This window comes from Chiloscyllium plagiosum, unplaced genomic scaffold (genome assembly GCF_037043375.1).
Source record: "Chiloscyllium plagiosum isolate Xiang-an unplaced genomic scaffold, Cpla_swu_hap1 HiC_scaffold_29, whole genome shotgun sequence".
In the NCBI taxonomy this organism is placed as follows: Eukaryota; Metazoa; Chordata; class Chondrichthyes; order Orectolobiformes; family Hemiscylliidae; genus Chiloscyllium; species Chiloscyllium plagiosum.
The window spans coordinates 21807734-21822988 of NW_028270167.1; the positions used below are offsets into that span (position 1 = coordinate 21807734).

Here is a 15255-nt window from a genome sequence, read left to right on the forward strand (position 1 = left end):
TCTTACACATGGGAACTCAGGCCTCCTGGCTCAGAGATAAGGACACCTACAACTGCACCACTACAGTCATTTGCAGTTTGTCTTGATCAATATCCAGTTAACCATATCAAGCTGGTAAACCTAAATGGCCCTCAAAAAAATTTCAATTTGCAGATTATGACACATGCACCTCTCGGATTTTCTCAACTTCAGGGAGGCAGCAAATAAATAGCATTATCAATGAAAAGTCTGAAAGCTAAGCCAATGAATTTAGTGAATGGTGTTATGAAGAAGTCGAATTCATAATCCGTGATGCAGTGGTAGTGTCAGTACCTCTTGGCTGTGTGGGCTAGGTTCAAGTCCCACCTGCTCCAGAGGAGTGAAATAACATCTCTGAACAGGTTTATTAGATATACCTAGAAATGATATTCGTATTTCAAACCTTACTATGCTGTTCTTAGAATATTCCTTGAAACTTGGTGGTCAGCTGCTATTCTGTCTCTGGCCTATAGTATCATACTCTACATCAGAGAGAGAACTGGGCTGCAATATGTTACTTATGAACTTCTTAAGATGTTATACATCAATATTTTGAATATTACATGACTATATAAAAACATAATACAATGCAGCAAAATATTTATTAACCAGCACATTTGGGACCAGGAGTGTGCTGATTGATCAAATATTCTGGTTGATCAAGAGGTCCACACAATCCATGTAAAACTGTACACTAAAAGAAACCTAATGCAGGAGCTACATACAACTTTATACTACATTTTACTAAATCAGTTAAATGGTACTGCAACCTCCCCTTATTTATAACTTACGGGAGAGAACTTTCTCACTTGACTACTCCAACATCATAGACAGATTGATAATACAGTAAACTTGTGGTATTTGAGGATCCTATTTTTTATAAAGACTGCCTGTTAATAAGGTGCCAGTTGAAACAAGTTTGTGTGTATAATTCTGATGTTCTAAATTTAAGACCAATTTCTTTTTGTTCTTCGCTTTTTTTTAAAAGTATGATTTCTCATGTTGGGTAGGTATTTGATATTGTGTATTTTGTACTCTTGGTAATTTTTAAGAAGAATAATGAGGTTATTGATAAAACTGTAATCTCTAGACTTCTGATTTTCTATATCATGTAAGGTTGTTTGATTCAGGAAACTTAGTACATTTTAAAAGATTCCCTTCTTTATTCTTTTCGAACTGTGATACAGGTATTTGTAATATGGTGGACAGGAAATAAGTACCACAAAGTTCCTTGGTTTTCTGCTATATTAAATATTTAATTGAGAGACAACTTTAGCATCTAACCACATTCCTGGAGTTGGACGTAAGCCTGCCATAAGTAGCAAAGCTGTTATGTGGAAAAGATGACCTTTTTGATTTGTTAAACTTTTTGAACAATTATTCAAGGTCACTTGTGTTCAGTGAGCAAGTAAAATTCCTGAATTGTATTTTATTCTTCAAATGTTTCAGATGGTGACGATGTTCCAGCTTCACAGCCCCTCTCTCAGTTTTCAGGATCTCCTGTTATGCCTTCTGTTGTCCGAGCACATGCATTTTTTACTCTTGGTAAGATAATTTCAGCATAATTGTGTGTACATTTCCAACAGGAATGGCTGTGTAGTCAACAGTATCAGGTATTCTGTCATTTGTCATTTTGGTTTTTTTCTTCCCTCTAAGATGTTGAAATCAAATAATTGTGCCATTGTTGACATTTAGCTAAGATTGAACATCAAAGCCATGAATTTATTTCATCTATTTTCCTTTACTGCATGCTGTTCTAACTTATGACAACTTTTAGAAGCTGGTGTAAATCAGTGGGATTAGTTTCATTTTAGAAATAAGTGATCAAACATTGTGCTTGTCCACATCAGCGATTTCCCGCCAAAAGCACACAATTGTGGTGTTTGCACAGAAATTAATAGAATTATATCCTTTTAAGCATGCTACACTTGCTTAAATTGAATTTAAGATCAGGTTAGATTTTCTGCTGCTTAACAAAATTTGTATTTTATGGATTGAAAGTTGACCATGTGAACATGATAGATCTCTGTTCAGTTTAAGTTTGGGATGTGTTTGTGGATCTCAACAGGAACTAACCGTGGCTAGATTACCAATGTTTCAAACAGAGCATGTGAATGCTTGCACACATCAGTACGTACCTTGCGTATAAAAGGTCGGAGCAACTGTATGTCAGACTTCATTGTACATGTTTTATACTAACTACATTTCGCCTTGTTTTACTTTATAAAGGTAAATTGTGCCTACAACATGAAGACTTAGCAAAGAAATGCGTCGCTGCTCTTGCACGCGAGTTAGAGGTGTGCGAAAATGTAGCAGTTCGCAATAATGTCATCATCATCATGTGTGACCTCTGTATGCGATATACTTCAATGGTTGATCGATATATTCCTAATATTGCTGTTTGCTTAAAAGATGATGATCCCTTTATTCGCAAACAGACTCTGGTTATGCTGACCAATTTACTCCAGGTAAAAAGTTTTCATTCTATTATATAGGTATATGAATAGGAAGGGTTTGGAGGGATATGGGCCAGGTGCTGGCAGGTGGGACTAGATTGGGTTGGGATATCTGGTCGGTATGGACGGGTTGGACTGAAGGGTCTGTTTCCATGCTGTACATCTCTATGACTCTATATAAGATCAAATAAAAGTATGTGAATTACAATAGTTTGCTTTTTTCTTGTCTTCCTAATCTCGACGTAGACTTCACTTCGTAATTTGTAGACGTTTAAAATCATAGAATCCCTACAGTATGGAAGCAGGCCATTCAGCCCATCAAGTCAACACCAACTTTCTGAAGAGTGTCCCACACCGTTACCCTATCCCTGTAAACCTGCATTTCCAATGGCTAGTTTGCACATCCCTGGATACTGGGTAATTTAGCATGGCCAATCCACCTAACCTGTACACCTTTTGCACTGTGGGAGGAAACCAGAGCATCTGAAGTAAACCCATACAGACATGGGGAGAATATGCAAACTCCACGGAGGCTGGAATCGAGCCCAGGTCCCTAGTGTTGTGAGGCAGCAGTGCTTACCCTATTATTATAAAACTGAAGTGGTATTGAACGAATTGTAATGCTTCCTGGAATGAAATGTACTTGAATGTTAACTTTTGAGAACTGATTTCCCATAAATTGACACACAAACAGAAATTGCTGGATAAACCAAGCTGGCCTAGCAGCATCTGTGGAGAGAAAGCAGAATTGATGTTTTGGGTCTGGTTACCCTTCTTTGGAACACCCAAAAATTCAGTGTGCGTTTATATATTTATGAAAATGTACTATTAAATGTTAGCAGTGCTAAAGCATTGATTTCCAATTATTTGAAGAATAATAAGTTTGACCGTTTCCTGATTTGCATTAACTATTTTGACATCTTCAGAGTTATTAACATTAATCCTTCTCATCTATAAAATAAATGTACAGTATTCCCAAGACAACAGATTTTGTAACAATTTAAATTTGTGAAAGTGAAGAATAACTTCATTGTACCCTTTCCATAAAATATCCTTGAATTTCAGCGATTATTGTGAATTTTCACCTCTGCTTCCTTTTGGAGCTGGCTTGGTAACATAGTACTGGATATAATCGTTGGACCAAGCCCCACAAATTCCTGTTGATTCGTAGGCTACAGTTTTTGTAGTACCAACTGAAGTCATCTTTAAGATCTTTGCAATGGAAATGCAGCTTAAGCAGAAACTTTGCAAAATTAATCAACAAAACCAAATTATTTTCATTCATTAAAATATAGACAAGTAAAGAATTCCATAAAATGTATTTGTTTTCTCTTTACAGGAAGAGTTTATAAAGTGGAAGGGTTCACTTTTCTTCAGATTTGTGAGTGTTCTGGTGGACTCCGATGAAAGTATTCGGAGGTAATTGGCTTTTTTTTCCCAAGAACTTTGTCAGAGTCAATATTTGTTAAATCGTCAAATGTTAGAATTTTGTAAGGGTTGCATGCTGCAAGTATCGAGTGCTTAAAAAGCACTTAAGTGATACGCTTAAAAGAAACTCTTTCAACAATAGCTAGTATGTATGTTGTGTCTTTAATGGAGTAAATATTCTAAGTGTGTTATCAGACAGATTTGACACTAAACCACGCATGGAGACAGTAGGGTATGTAACCCAAATTTGGTAAGGTTTTGAAATATAGGCTAGCTGAAAGAAGAAAATGGAGAGGTTTAAAGAAGTGTTGCTAATACTAGAGTGACTGATTCAAGAGTCCAAAGATGAGGAGTGCAAAATCTTGGAAGCTTGCAGGGTTGAAGATGATTACAGAGCGAGGGAGGGAGTGGGGCAGGGTGATGGACTAATGTGAGGCACTCTGCTTCCAATCCTCCGTTTCATTTGGATTCCATCAAGGCCGACTCTGCATCACCAGAAGTGAACCAACATTGGCGCAAGTTGAATGTAACTTCTTGAATCTCCCGTTTTCATCTTCTGACCCCACCCCAGCACATTACATTTCATTCTGGAAACTGAATATATGTAAAATTGAAAATATGTAGAACTGATTTTTGTTTTATTTCAGATTTGCAGAATTTTGTTTAGTCTACCTGCTATTGAAAAGAAACCCTGTTATGTTCTCTCAACATTTTATTGAATGCATTTTGCACTTCAATGGTTATGAAAAACATGAAAAGTACAACAAATTTCCTCAAACTGAGCGGTATGTAATCATTACTTCTAGATGGTGATTAATTATTTGAAGCTTTTGCATGAAAGCCTTCCTAATATCTACCCAAAAGATACTTCTGTTAATTACTGATATTTTAACACTGAACTATAAACATATGACCTTGTCCTCTCTTCCAAGTAATTGTGTTTTCTGTAATGTTTATTAAATATACACTTTATATTAGTAGTCAATCTCATGAATGTGACTTAAAAAGTACTCCAAACACTTTCTACGTGCCATTTGTTTGTAACTAAAGTCAAACTCTTTGCTTGAATTAGGGAGCTGTTGATCTTTTTGTGCACATGTGAAGGTTAAACCTTCACTGCTTCAGTGTTCCCACCAATCCTGCCCTATTAATGTGACAACTGCATCAAGAAGGAATAACAGATGCACAGTCTAGTTCAAATTTAAAGTTTTTGAGATGAGAGCAGACAAATTATTATATAGCAGCTGAGAGAATTGAGAGCATCTGAGAAGCAGATTAGAGATTGGAATAAATATCTATATTGCCTGGACAGACGTCCAAGAATAAAAGTTCAAACAGGAAAGTCAGGCATGTGGCCCATATGGAAGATATAGACTGTAGGGAAATAGATGGTGACATCTTGCAAAATGACCAGATTACAGAGGAGGAAGTGCTGGATGTCTTGAAACGGTTAAAAGTGGATAAATCCCCAGGACCTGATCAGGTGTACCCGAGAACTCTGTAGGAAGCTAGAGAAGTGATTACTGGGTCTCTTGCTGAGATATTTGTATCATCGATAGTCACAGGTGAGGTGCCGGAAGACTGGAGGTTGGCAAACGTGGTGCCACTGTTTAAGAAGGGTGATAAAGACAAGCCAGGGAACTATAGACTGGTGAGCCTTGGTGATGGGCAAGTTGTTGGAGGGAATCCTGAGGGACAGGATGTACATGTATTTGGAAAGGCAAGGACTGATTCGGGATAGTCAACATTGCTTTGTGCGTGGGAAATCATGTCTCACAAACTTGATTGAGGTTTTTGAAGAAGTAACAAAGAGGATTGATGAGGGCAGAGTGGTAGATATGATCTATATGGACTTCAGCAGTAAGGCATTCGCCAAGGTTCCCCATGGAAGACTGATTAGTAAGATTAGATCTCATGGAATACAGGGAGAACTAGCCATTTGGACACAGAATTGGCTCAAAGGTAGAAGACAGAGGGTGGTGGTGGAGGGTTGTTTTTCAGACTGGAAACGATGCTGGGCCCTCTGCTTTTTGTCATTTGTATAAATGATTTGGAAGCGAGCATAAGAGGTACAGTTAGTAAGTTTGCAGATGACACCAAAATTGGAGGTGTAGTGGACAGCGAAGAGGGTTACCTCAGATTACAACAGATGGGCCCATGGGCTGAGAAGTGGCAGATGGAGTTTAATTCAGATAAATGCGAGGTGCTGCTTTTTGGGAAAGTAAATCTTAGCAGGACCTATCCACTTAATGGTAAGTTCCTAGGGAGTGTTGGTGAACAAAGAGACCTTGGAGTACAGGTTCATAGCTCCTTGAAAGCGGAGTCGCAGGTAGATAGGATAGTGAAGAAGGCATTTGGTATGCTTCCTTTATCGGTCAGAGTATTGAGTATAGGAGTTGGGAGGTCATGTTGCGGCTGTACAGGACATTGGTTAGGCCACTGTTGGAATATTGCATGCAATTCTGGTCTCCTTCCTATTGGAAAGATGTTGTGAAAGTTGAAAGGGTTCAGAAAAGATTTACAAGCATGTTGCCAGGGTTGGAGGATCTGAGCTACAGGGAGAGGCTGAACAGGCTGGGGCTGTTTTCCCTGGAGCTTTGGAGGCTGAGGGGTGACCTTATAGAGGTTTACAAAATTATGAGGGGCATGGATAGGATAAATAGGCAAAGTCTTTTCCCAGGGGTCGGGGAATCCAGAACTAGAGGACATAGGTTTAGGGTGAGAGGGCAAAGATATAAAAGAGACCTAAGGGGCAACTTTTTCATGCAGAGGGTGGTATGTGTATGGAACGAGCTGCCAGAGAAAGTGGTGGAGGCTGGTACAATTGCAACATTTAAGACTCATTTGGATGGGTATATGAATAGGAAGGGTTTGGAGGGAAATGGGCCGGTTGCTGGCAGGTGGGACTAGATTGGGTTGGGATATCTGGTTGGCATGGACGGGTTGGACTGAAGGGTCTGTTTCCATGCTGTACGTCTCTGACTCTATGCACCAGAATGGACTCTTGGTTTCTTTCTGGATCTATCTGAATCATTGTCCTGAAACATGCAAAAAAGGAATTGTAGGTAAGACAAATTTGGAGTGTTTACTGGATTTATGGAAGAAAATCTTGAGATAGAGGAGCTGGTTTTGGAAGGAGGAGTTGATGGCAAGAGTCTTCAACCTGGCAGCCCTCTGGTCAGCTGATGAACTAATGTAAACCACTAGTGAGAAACAGAATTTCAAAACTTCAAATACTAGTTCTGCATGTGTCTGTTTCTCACACACCACTCTTTATTTTTGGCTAAAAGTTAGGAACTTAACATTTCTGTGAAAATCTACAGTAATTTTTAAAATGACAGCTTATTAAAATAGGAACAATACTTTATTGAAACTAACTTGTATTTAGCATTGTCCTCGAGTAATACAATTCATGTTCAACTGTCTTCCCTTGATAGAGAGAAGAAACTGTTTTCCTTAAAGGGAGATAAAAATCGAGAAAAGCGAATGACTGTTTACAAATTTCTGTTGGAACATTTCACAGATGAGCAACGCTTCAGCATTACAAATAAAATTGCACAAAGTATTCTAGGTATGAATTTGTCTCTTTTACCTGGAGGTTTTCGTGTAACTCTAAGGTTTAATAGAGAGAATACTTTATGACTTTCACTTTTTGATTCTAATTTGAGGGTTCAAATGGCAAAACCTTATCTAGTATGACCTTGATTTTGGTGTTCAGGTGACCACTTGTGTGTTTTTTTTCCCCGAGAACGGGGGAGTTTTGTTTGTACACACAAACTCTTTGTACACCCTCTAACTTGACCTGCAACCTTATTACTGCGAGTGCAACTCATGAATTTTGGTGGACTATTCGGGCAAAGTAAGTATCATTGCTGAATCCAATCCTGTCCTGTATCATTGCTACTCAGTGAATCTTGCACTCTTGATTGTCGACTTGTGCAGACTTGGCCCTGGCTGCCTTTTATTTCATTATTTTTTAAGCTACTGTGACACCCTCCACTGTGCAAGAAGTAATTAGATACCTCCAGACAAATACAGACAGATTCGGTGCTTTCAGCACGTGTGGCTCAGTTCCTTTTCTGATGGTTTTTTAAAAAAATTAAAGTAATCTAATTATTATTGGTTTAAGCCTTAAATAATGCTTAGTCATAATGTACACAAATTATCTCAGTTGAGGTCATCTTGTGATTGAGGCGGCTTGACCAGATCAATGCTGACAGGACATTTCCCTTTCTGGGGAGACCTAGACCAAGGGGGACAATTTTCAAATGAGCATTCTCCTGTTATTAACTATTTGGAATTCTGTCCGTGGAAAGTTGGGTCATTTGTATATGTTCGGTACTGAGTTCAGTGGATTTTTGATCTGCGAGGGAGTTGAAGGTTATTGGGAACAGACAGGAAAGGAGTTGAGGGCACAGTCAGATCTAACTGGTGCAGCAGACTGGATGAACCAAGTACTCTAGCTACTTTTTTTTAAAATTGTCATTTATCGAAATTACCTTGTGACAGTCTCATTAATGCACAACTCCAATGCATTATGGTTGAGAAAGAAATGTGAATAAATCTCACTTTAAATGAGCAATCATTTGGTAGTGAATACAATTTAAATCCATTTTTAAAAAAATGAATTGAGTTTTTCCTGCCTAAAATGTAAGGTCTGTAAAATTTCAAATGTGTATCATTTCCAGGCTATATCTTGCTTTGGAAGAGTTGTAAAATGATTTTTATTTTTGTACTTTTTTTTTCAGCCTGCTTTGTTGATGGTGTACTTCCTTTGGATATGGAGGCAAATGAGTTGCTCTCTGATACTTTTGTGGTGATGAGTTGCAAAGAGATCAAGCTGTCCTCTATGAAAACAAAACCTGGTGATGAAGCACAGGTGGAAGATGAAATGGCTATGGCTAATGCGGTTATGCAGGCTGCACAGAAAAAACTCATATCTCAGGTAACAGATCTCTAACTACAGACACTAGGCAAATGGCAATGGACTTGGTGTACAGCCTTGTTAATTAAGATGAACTCTTGGAGTATTTTATAACTTTGTCACAATTTCAAAGCTGTCCATGCACCCCTATTTTATTAAAGACATTTTTACACACAAGCTTTTGTATGTAGTGATACACTGGAACAAAAGAATTGTGGGTAGCTTTTAGTAATTTAATCAGATAATACCTTGACATTCAGGTAAAATAATGGCGTCTATATTTTTAAAAATACTTGTCCTGCAGTTATCATTGGCTGGATGGGGCTGCAGAGCTGGGGAAGGGAGAAAGCGAGAAATAACTTGTAAACAATAATAAGAATTTTAAAATTTGAGGTGTTGCCAAACCAAGAGCCAATGTACGGTGCTGCAGTGACTGACAAATGGGAGTTGGTGCAGGTTAGGGTACTGACAGCACAGCTTTGGATAAGCTGAAGTTTATGGAAAGTGGAATACCTAAATTATGCAGGATAGTTCTTGTACCCTTTCTACGGAAGTATGACCTATCTCCAATTTACTAATCTAAAAAAAGCTTTAATCTGACTTGAGGTAATTTGCTGTCATATAACAGAAGCACAGGTTTTTATTGTCTCCCACAAAACATTTTTCAAAACGTTGCTTTCAAAGATAATTTGGTATGCCTTTCTAAGTGATTTTGAAAATATTTTGACTGAAGTAATTCTAGAAATAAAATAAATTAATAATTTCATAAGATAATCTAACACTTGAAGCTTTTTAAAGGCTTTTGTAGATCTCATTTGATGAGAAGAAAAATTGTGGCTGTAAGAGCTGTTCCTTTTTTATTGATGTATTTTACATGTTGGAGGTGATTTTTGTTTTTCGAATTCCACGAGTAGTAGTTACTGTTTTATAAGCTGTTGCATTGTTTTGGAACTTTGGAAGGGAGGAAAGATTAAAATGATGGCACTTTTTAAAAGGAGCAACAGGGACAAAGGCAGAGACCACACAGCTAGAGAAAGAAACCTACACTGCTACACACCAGCTGCACAGATACTGCCTTTTGCTTTTTGAGTATCTCTGGACATCAGAGTAAGTCTAAGAAATGTTAGCAGTGAAATTCACAGCTGACCTTGTGTGGGAGAGCTCACAGCACAGGGGAAGCTAAGTGCATTGTTTCTAAGTTTAACCTTGCTGTAAATCTACAATAGTGAGTAAAGTGGGTTCTTTTTTGATTATATGTTTTACTGAGATTTGCCTCGATTAAATTTTTAAAATATAAAGCATAGGTACTAAGTTAGCCTGGAGAAGTTATTTTTACGAGCAGTGAGACTGTGCTATTTTCTGGATCTGTAAATTTTAAAGGAGTAAGTTGGCCTTTCATAGAGTGGTGTGCTCTCCCTGTCAGATGTGGGAGATTAGGGAGAGTTTCCATGTTACTGATGTTTTATGTCTACAGGAATTGTCTTTTGTTGCGAATCTTCTGAGGGCATGGATCGGTTGAAGTAGCAGTTAAGAGGCAATGAGGAATTTACAGGAGCTACTGGGTGTGATGGATGGCAGTTATGGGAAGGGAGAAAAACCACAGATATAGTCTGGTAGACTGGTTACCACCAGGAAAGGTAGGAGAGGGAGGCAGGTAGTGCAGGAGTCCCCTGTAGCTATCCCCATCTCTAACAGGTATGCTGTTTTGGAAAATGTCGGGGGCGATGGGCTGTCAGGGAAATGGAGCACAAACAGCCAAGTTTCTGATACAGACACTGACTCTAACGTAGTGAGGGGTACGTAAGGTTCCAAGTAATCAATTGTGATAGGGAACTGTGCCGAGTCAGAGGCACAGATAGTCATTTTTGGGGCCAGCAGTGAGATATCAGAATGATATGTTGCCTCCTTGGTACCAGGGTCAAAGTTATCTCGGAAATTGTAAAATCGGAAGTGGGACCAGCCAGAGCTAATTGTACACGTTGGAACTAATGACATAGGAAGGGAAAAGGATGAGATTCTGAAGGGAGAATGTAGGAAGTTAGGTAGGAATTTAAACAGGAGGTCCTCCGGTAGTAATATCTGGAATACTCCTGGTGCTACGAGCTCGTGAAGGTAGGAATAGGATGATAGAACAGATTAATGCATGGCTGAGGAGGTAGTGCAGGGGAGAAGGGTTCGCAGTTTTGGATCATTGGAATGTCTTCTGGGGTAGTGACCTGTACAATAAGGACAGATTGCATGTGAATTGGAAGGGACTAATATACTGGCAGGGAGATTTGTTAGAGCTGCTCGGGAGAATTTAAATTAGTAAGGTGGGGGTGGGACCTACAGAGATAGTGAGGAAAGAGATCAGTCCGAGATGGGTACAGTTGGGGAAAGGAGCAAGTCAAACAGCCAGGGCAGGCAGGAACAAAGCCGAGAATGAGGTAGATTAAATGATAAATTAAAATGCTTTTATTTCAATGCAAGAGGTCGAACAGGGAAGGCAGATGAACTTGGCATGGTTAGGGACATGGGCCTGGGATATCATAGTAATTACAGAGATGAGGCTGTGGGATGGACAGGATTGGCAGCTTAATATTCCAGGGTACAAATGATACAGGAAGGATAGAAAGGGTGCAGGAGAGGAGGGGGAGTGGCATTTTTGAACAGGATTAACATCATGGCTATATTAGGATATTCTTGGGAATACGTCCAAGGAAGTTATTAGGTGAGAAATAAGAAAGGGATGATCACATTATTGGGATTGTACTATAGACCTCCCAATAGTCAGCAGGAAATTGAGAAACAAATTTGTACGGAGATCTTAGCTACCTGTAAGAATAATAGGGTGGTAATGATAGGGTATTTTCCAAACATAGACTGGGACTGCCATAATATTAAGCATTTAGATGGAGAGGAATTTAAGTGTGTACAAGAAAATTTTCTGATTCAGTGTGTGAATGTACCTACTACAGTAGGTGCACAACTTGACCTACTGTAGGGGAAATAAGGCAGGGCAGGTGACAGGTGTCAGTGGGGGAGCACTTTGGGGCCAGCGACCGTAATTCTATAGTGATGGCGAAGGATAGAGCTGTTCTCAAAGTTATAGTTCTAAATTGAAGGAAAGCCAATTTTGACGGTATTGGGCAAGAACATTCAAAAGTTTATTGAGGATGGATGGTTGCAGATAACGGAACAGCTGAAAATTGGAAGCCTTCAAAAATGAGGTAATGATAGTCCAAAGGCAGTATGTTCCTGTTAGGGTGAAAGATAACGCTGGTAGGTGTAGGGAATGCAGGATGACGAGAGAAATTGAGGTTTCGATCAAGGGAGGAAGCATATGTTTAAGTGTAGACAGGAGAGATCGAATGAATCCGTATCATATAAAGGCAGTTGGAGTATACTTAAAATGGAAATCAGGAGGGCAAAAGGGGTACATGAGATAGCTTTGGCAAATAGAGTTAAGGAGAATCAAAAGGATTTTATCTGTAAATTAAGAACAAAAGAGTAATAAAGTAGGAGAATGGGTCTGAGTGGGGTACTCTTGAGAGGGTCAGTGTGGACTTGTGGGCTAAATGACCTGTTTCCAAATATAGAGATTCTATGATTCTGTGAAAGTGAAGGTATTTCATATGCTTTCCTTTGTTAGTCAGAGCATTTGAGTATAGGAGTTGGAATGTCATGATGCAGCTCTACAGGACATTCGGCCAGTTTTGGAATATTGTGTGCAATTCTGGTCTCCCTCCTATTGGAAGGGTGTTGTGAAACTTGAAAGGATTCACAAAAGATTTACAAGGATGTTGCCAGGGTTGGAGGATTTGAGCTACAGGAATAGGCTGAATCCAGGCTATTTTCCCGAGAGCTTCAAAGTCTGAGGATTGATCTTCTAGATGTTTATAAAATCATGATGGGCATGGATAGGGTAAATAGACAAGGTCTTTTCCCTGTGTGGGCGAGTCCAGAATTAGAGGGCAAATGTTTAAGGTGAGAGGGGAAAGATTAAAAAGGCACCTGGGGGGCAACATTTTCATAGAGGGTTGTGCATGTGTGAAATGAGCTGCCAGAGAAGTGGTGGAGTCTGGTACAATTACAACATTTAAAAGGCATCTGAGTGGGTATATGAATAGGAAAGGTTTAGAGGGATATGGGCCAAGTACTGACAAATGGGACTGGATTAGTTTAGAGTATCTGGTCGGCATGGACAAGTTGGACAGAAGGGTCTGTCTTCGTGCTGTATATCTCGATGACTGGTAAAGTCCGTGTTATAAAGCAACTCCTATGATGGAAATGTATTATGTACCTTCACTACTGCAGTGTATTTATAGTCGATCTTCAACCATGCCAACCAAAAATGGATTACATTTCATTGCAATATCAAGATTTAAACTCCTGTTGTCATCTAGTTAATCAAATGTATTTTTTATTTGCCTCATCAGCTGGCTTAGCATGTCCTGTATTTGTGTCTAATCTTTGGCAGTGAATTTTGGCGCCTTATTTATCATAGGGACATTGCAGTGAAGCCTCATCCTGTTCTGATCTGAAATGCACGTGCCTACTACCAATATTTGTCACTGGATAATGATCAATGCCAGAACTACTGTGGGACACTTATTGTTGTACCTTCTTGACACAGATTAGAGAGCAGACCAAGCCTTTAGTTTCCTAACCGTTTAGCTGCTTACTGGATAAATTTGCTGAGATATTCAGAAAACAAACACAGGTTTTCAATTTCAAAATGAAAACCAGTTTAATTTCATAACATAATTTTGGAGAACTGAAATGCTGAAATATAAATGAGGTAGAAAAGTCTAATTCACCAAGTGATGGAACTGAAGAAAGAACACTGGACAAATGCTGTCAGGTTATGGCAATAAAAGGATGCTTTATGGACCAAGTGTCGTTAAATGGGATAGAATCATAGAATCCCTAGTGTGGTAACAGGTCCTCTACCCCCAACAAGTCCACACCAACCCTCTGAAGAGTAACCCACCCAGACCCATTTCCCCTACTTTATATTTACCCCATACTAATGCACATAACCTATACGCCCCTGAACACTATGGACAATTTAGCATGGTCAAATCACCTAGCCTGCACATCTTTTGATTGTGGGAGGAAACCAGAGCACCCAGAGGAAACCCACGCAGACACAGGAAGAATGTGCAAACTCCACACAGACAGTTGCCCGAGGTGGGAATTGAACCCGGATCCCTAGCGTTGTGAGGCAGCAGTGCTAACCACTGAGCCACCATGCCGATTACTGTAGTTTGGGCCGAAGAGCCAATTTTTATGGTGTATGACTCTATAATGTGCTGCTATCATCAATCAACAAGTCATACATTTAGCTGATATATATTCCATTTATTTATAAGTATCTATAAGCTTTTCATTTTTGGTAAACAATCTATTGAAAGATGAAAATTAGTTTGTTTATTGAAGACTCAAAACAACTGCTTTTTTGTTTACAGGTGCAAAAGAAGAATTTTGTAGAAAACATCATCCCTATTGTAACATCCTTAAAGAATCAACTGGAACAGAAACATCTCCCGGCACTAAAGGATCTCATGCATTACTTGCGTGTAAGAGACCGCTGTTGGAAATTGTTGTTCATGCACTATTCTTATTCCCTGAATGTCCCGACATTCTGAAACAATAAATCTAGAACTGTGGACATTGAATAAATTAATAGATGCATGGATTGTAATTATAACCTGGATGATCTTTTTAAAACAGTTACAGAAAGCTCTTCATTTCTAATAGAAGTAGAATATTGGGCAATATGAATTGGCACCTGAGAAAAAACCTTTGATGTAAGGCATATAATGTAGATCCATTTGTAATTCTGTTGGAGGGTACTGTTCAGGATTAGACTGGCATACGTTTGGGGCTGTTTTTAACCGTTTTAGGCTATTTCTGTACATGGCCGCAAGGTGTCATGCTAACAGTAAAGGGCTAATTTTAATATGATAGGTGGCTAAAGGGTTAAAATACAAAAAAAATTGGAGGTGTGTTGCAGTTCATTAATTCTTGAGAGGTCAATAATTTTAAAAGGAAATAAAAACTATGTATTTATATTTGTATAGCCCTTTCATGCCCACTGTCCTTCAGAACAGATGAAGACTCATTGGTCTCAAAACATTACTTAGGTTTCTTCCCGCAGACTTGCTGAGTTTCAGCAATTTGTTTCTGTATCAGATCGCTAACATATAGAGTTTATGTTTTAAGTACTTATAAAGTATGCTTGCTGTTGTAATATAGCCAAATTTGCACTTAGCACAGTCCTACAGACAGTAATGTGGAATGACCTGATGATGTGTTCTTTTGTGATACAAATTGGGGGATAAATATTGACACAGGATGAACTAGCCCTAATATTCTTTGAGATGGTGCCTTCGGAATCTTTAACAAACCCTTCAGCAATCAAATGTGGCATTGAAATTTGGTGAG

The 15255-nt window shown here is 38.9% G+C and overlaps 1 protein-coding gene across 2 annotated transcripts in view; it reads left to right on the top strand.

Annotated features, from left to right (window-relative positions):
- The window catches only part of ncapd3 (non-SMC condensin II complex, subunit D3), an 82527-nt gene that overhangs the window by 55861 nt on the left and 11411 nt on the right, over positions 1 to 15255 (top strand). For both annotated transcript variants that reach the window (XM_043676756.2, XM_043676759.2), the window contains 7 exons: positions 1468 to 1563; positions 2248 to 2486; positions 3814 to 3893; positions 4550 to 4687; positions 7340 to 7473; positions 8651 to 8847; positions 14277 to 14387. In XM_043676756.2, coding sequence (XP_043532691.2) covers positions 1468 to 1563; positions 2248 to 2486; positions 3814 to 3893; positions 4550 to 4687; positions 7340 to 7473; positions 8651 to 8847; positions 14277 to 14387 — 995 coding nt within the window. The remainder of the gene's footprint in view (positions 1 to 1467; positions 1564 to 2247; positions 2487 to 3813; positions 3894 to 4549; positions 4688 to 7339; positions 7474 to 8650; positions 8848 to 14276; positions 14388 to 15255) is intronic.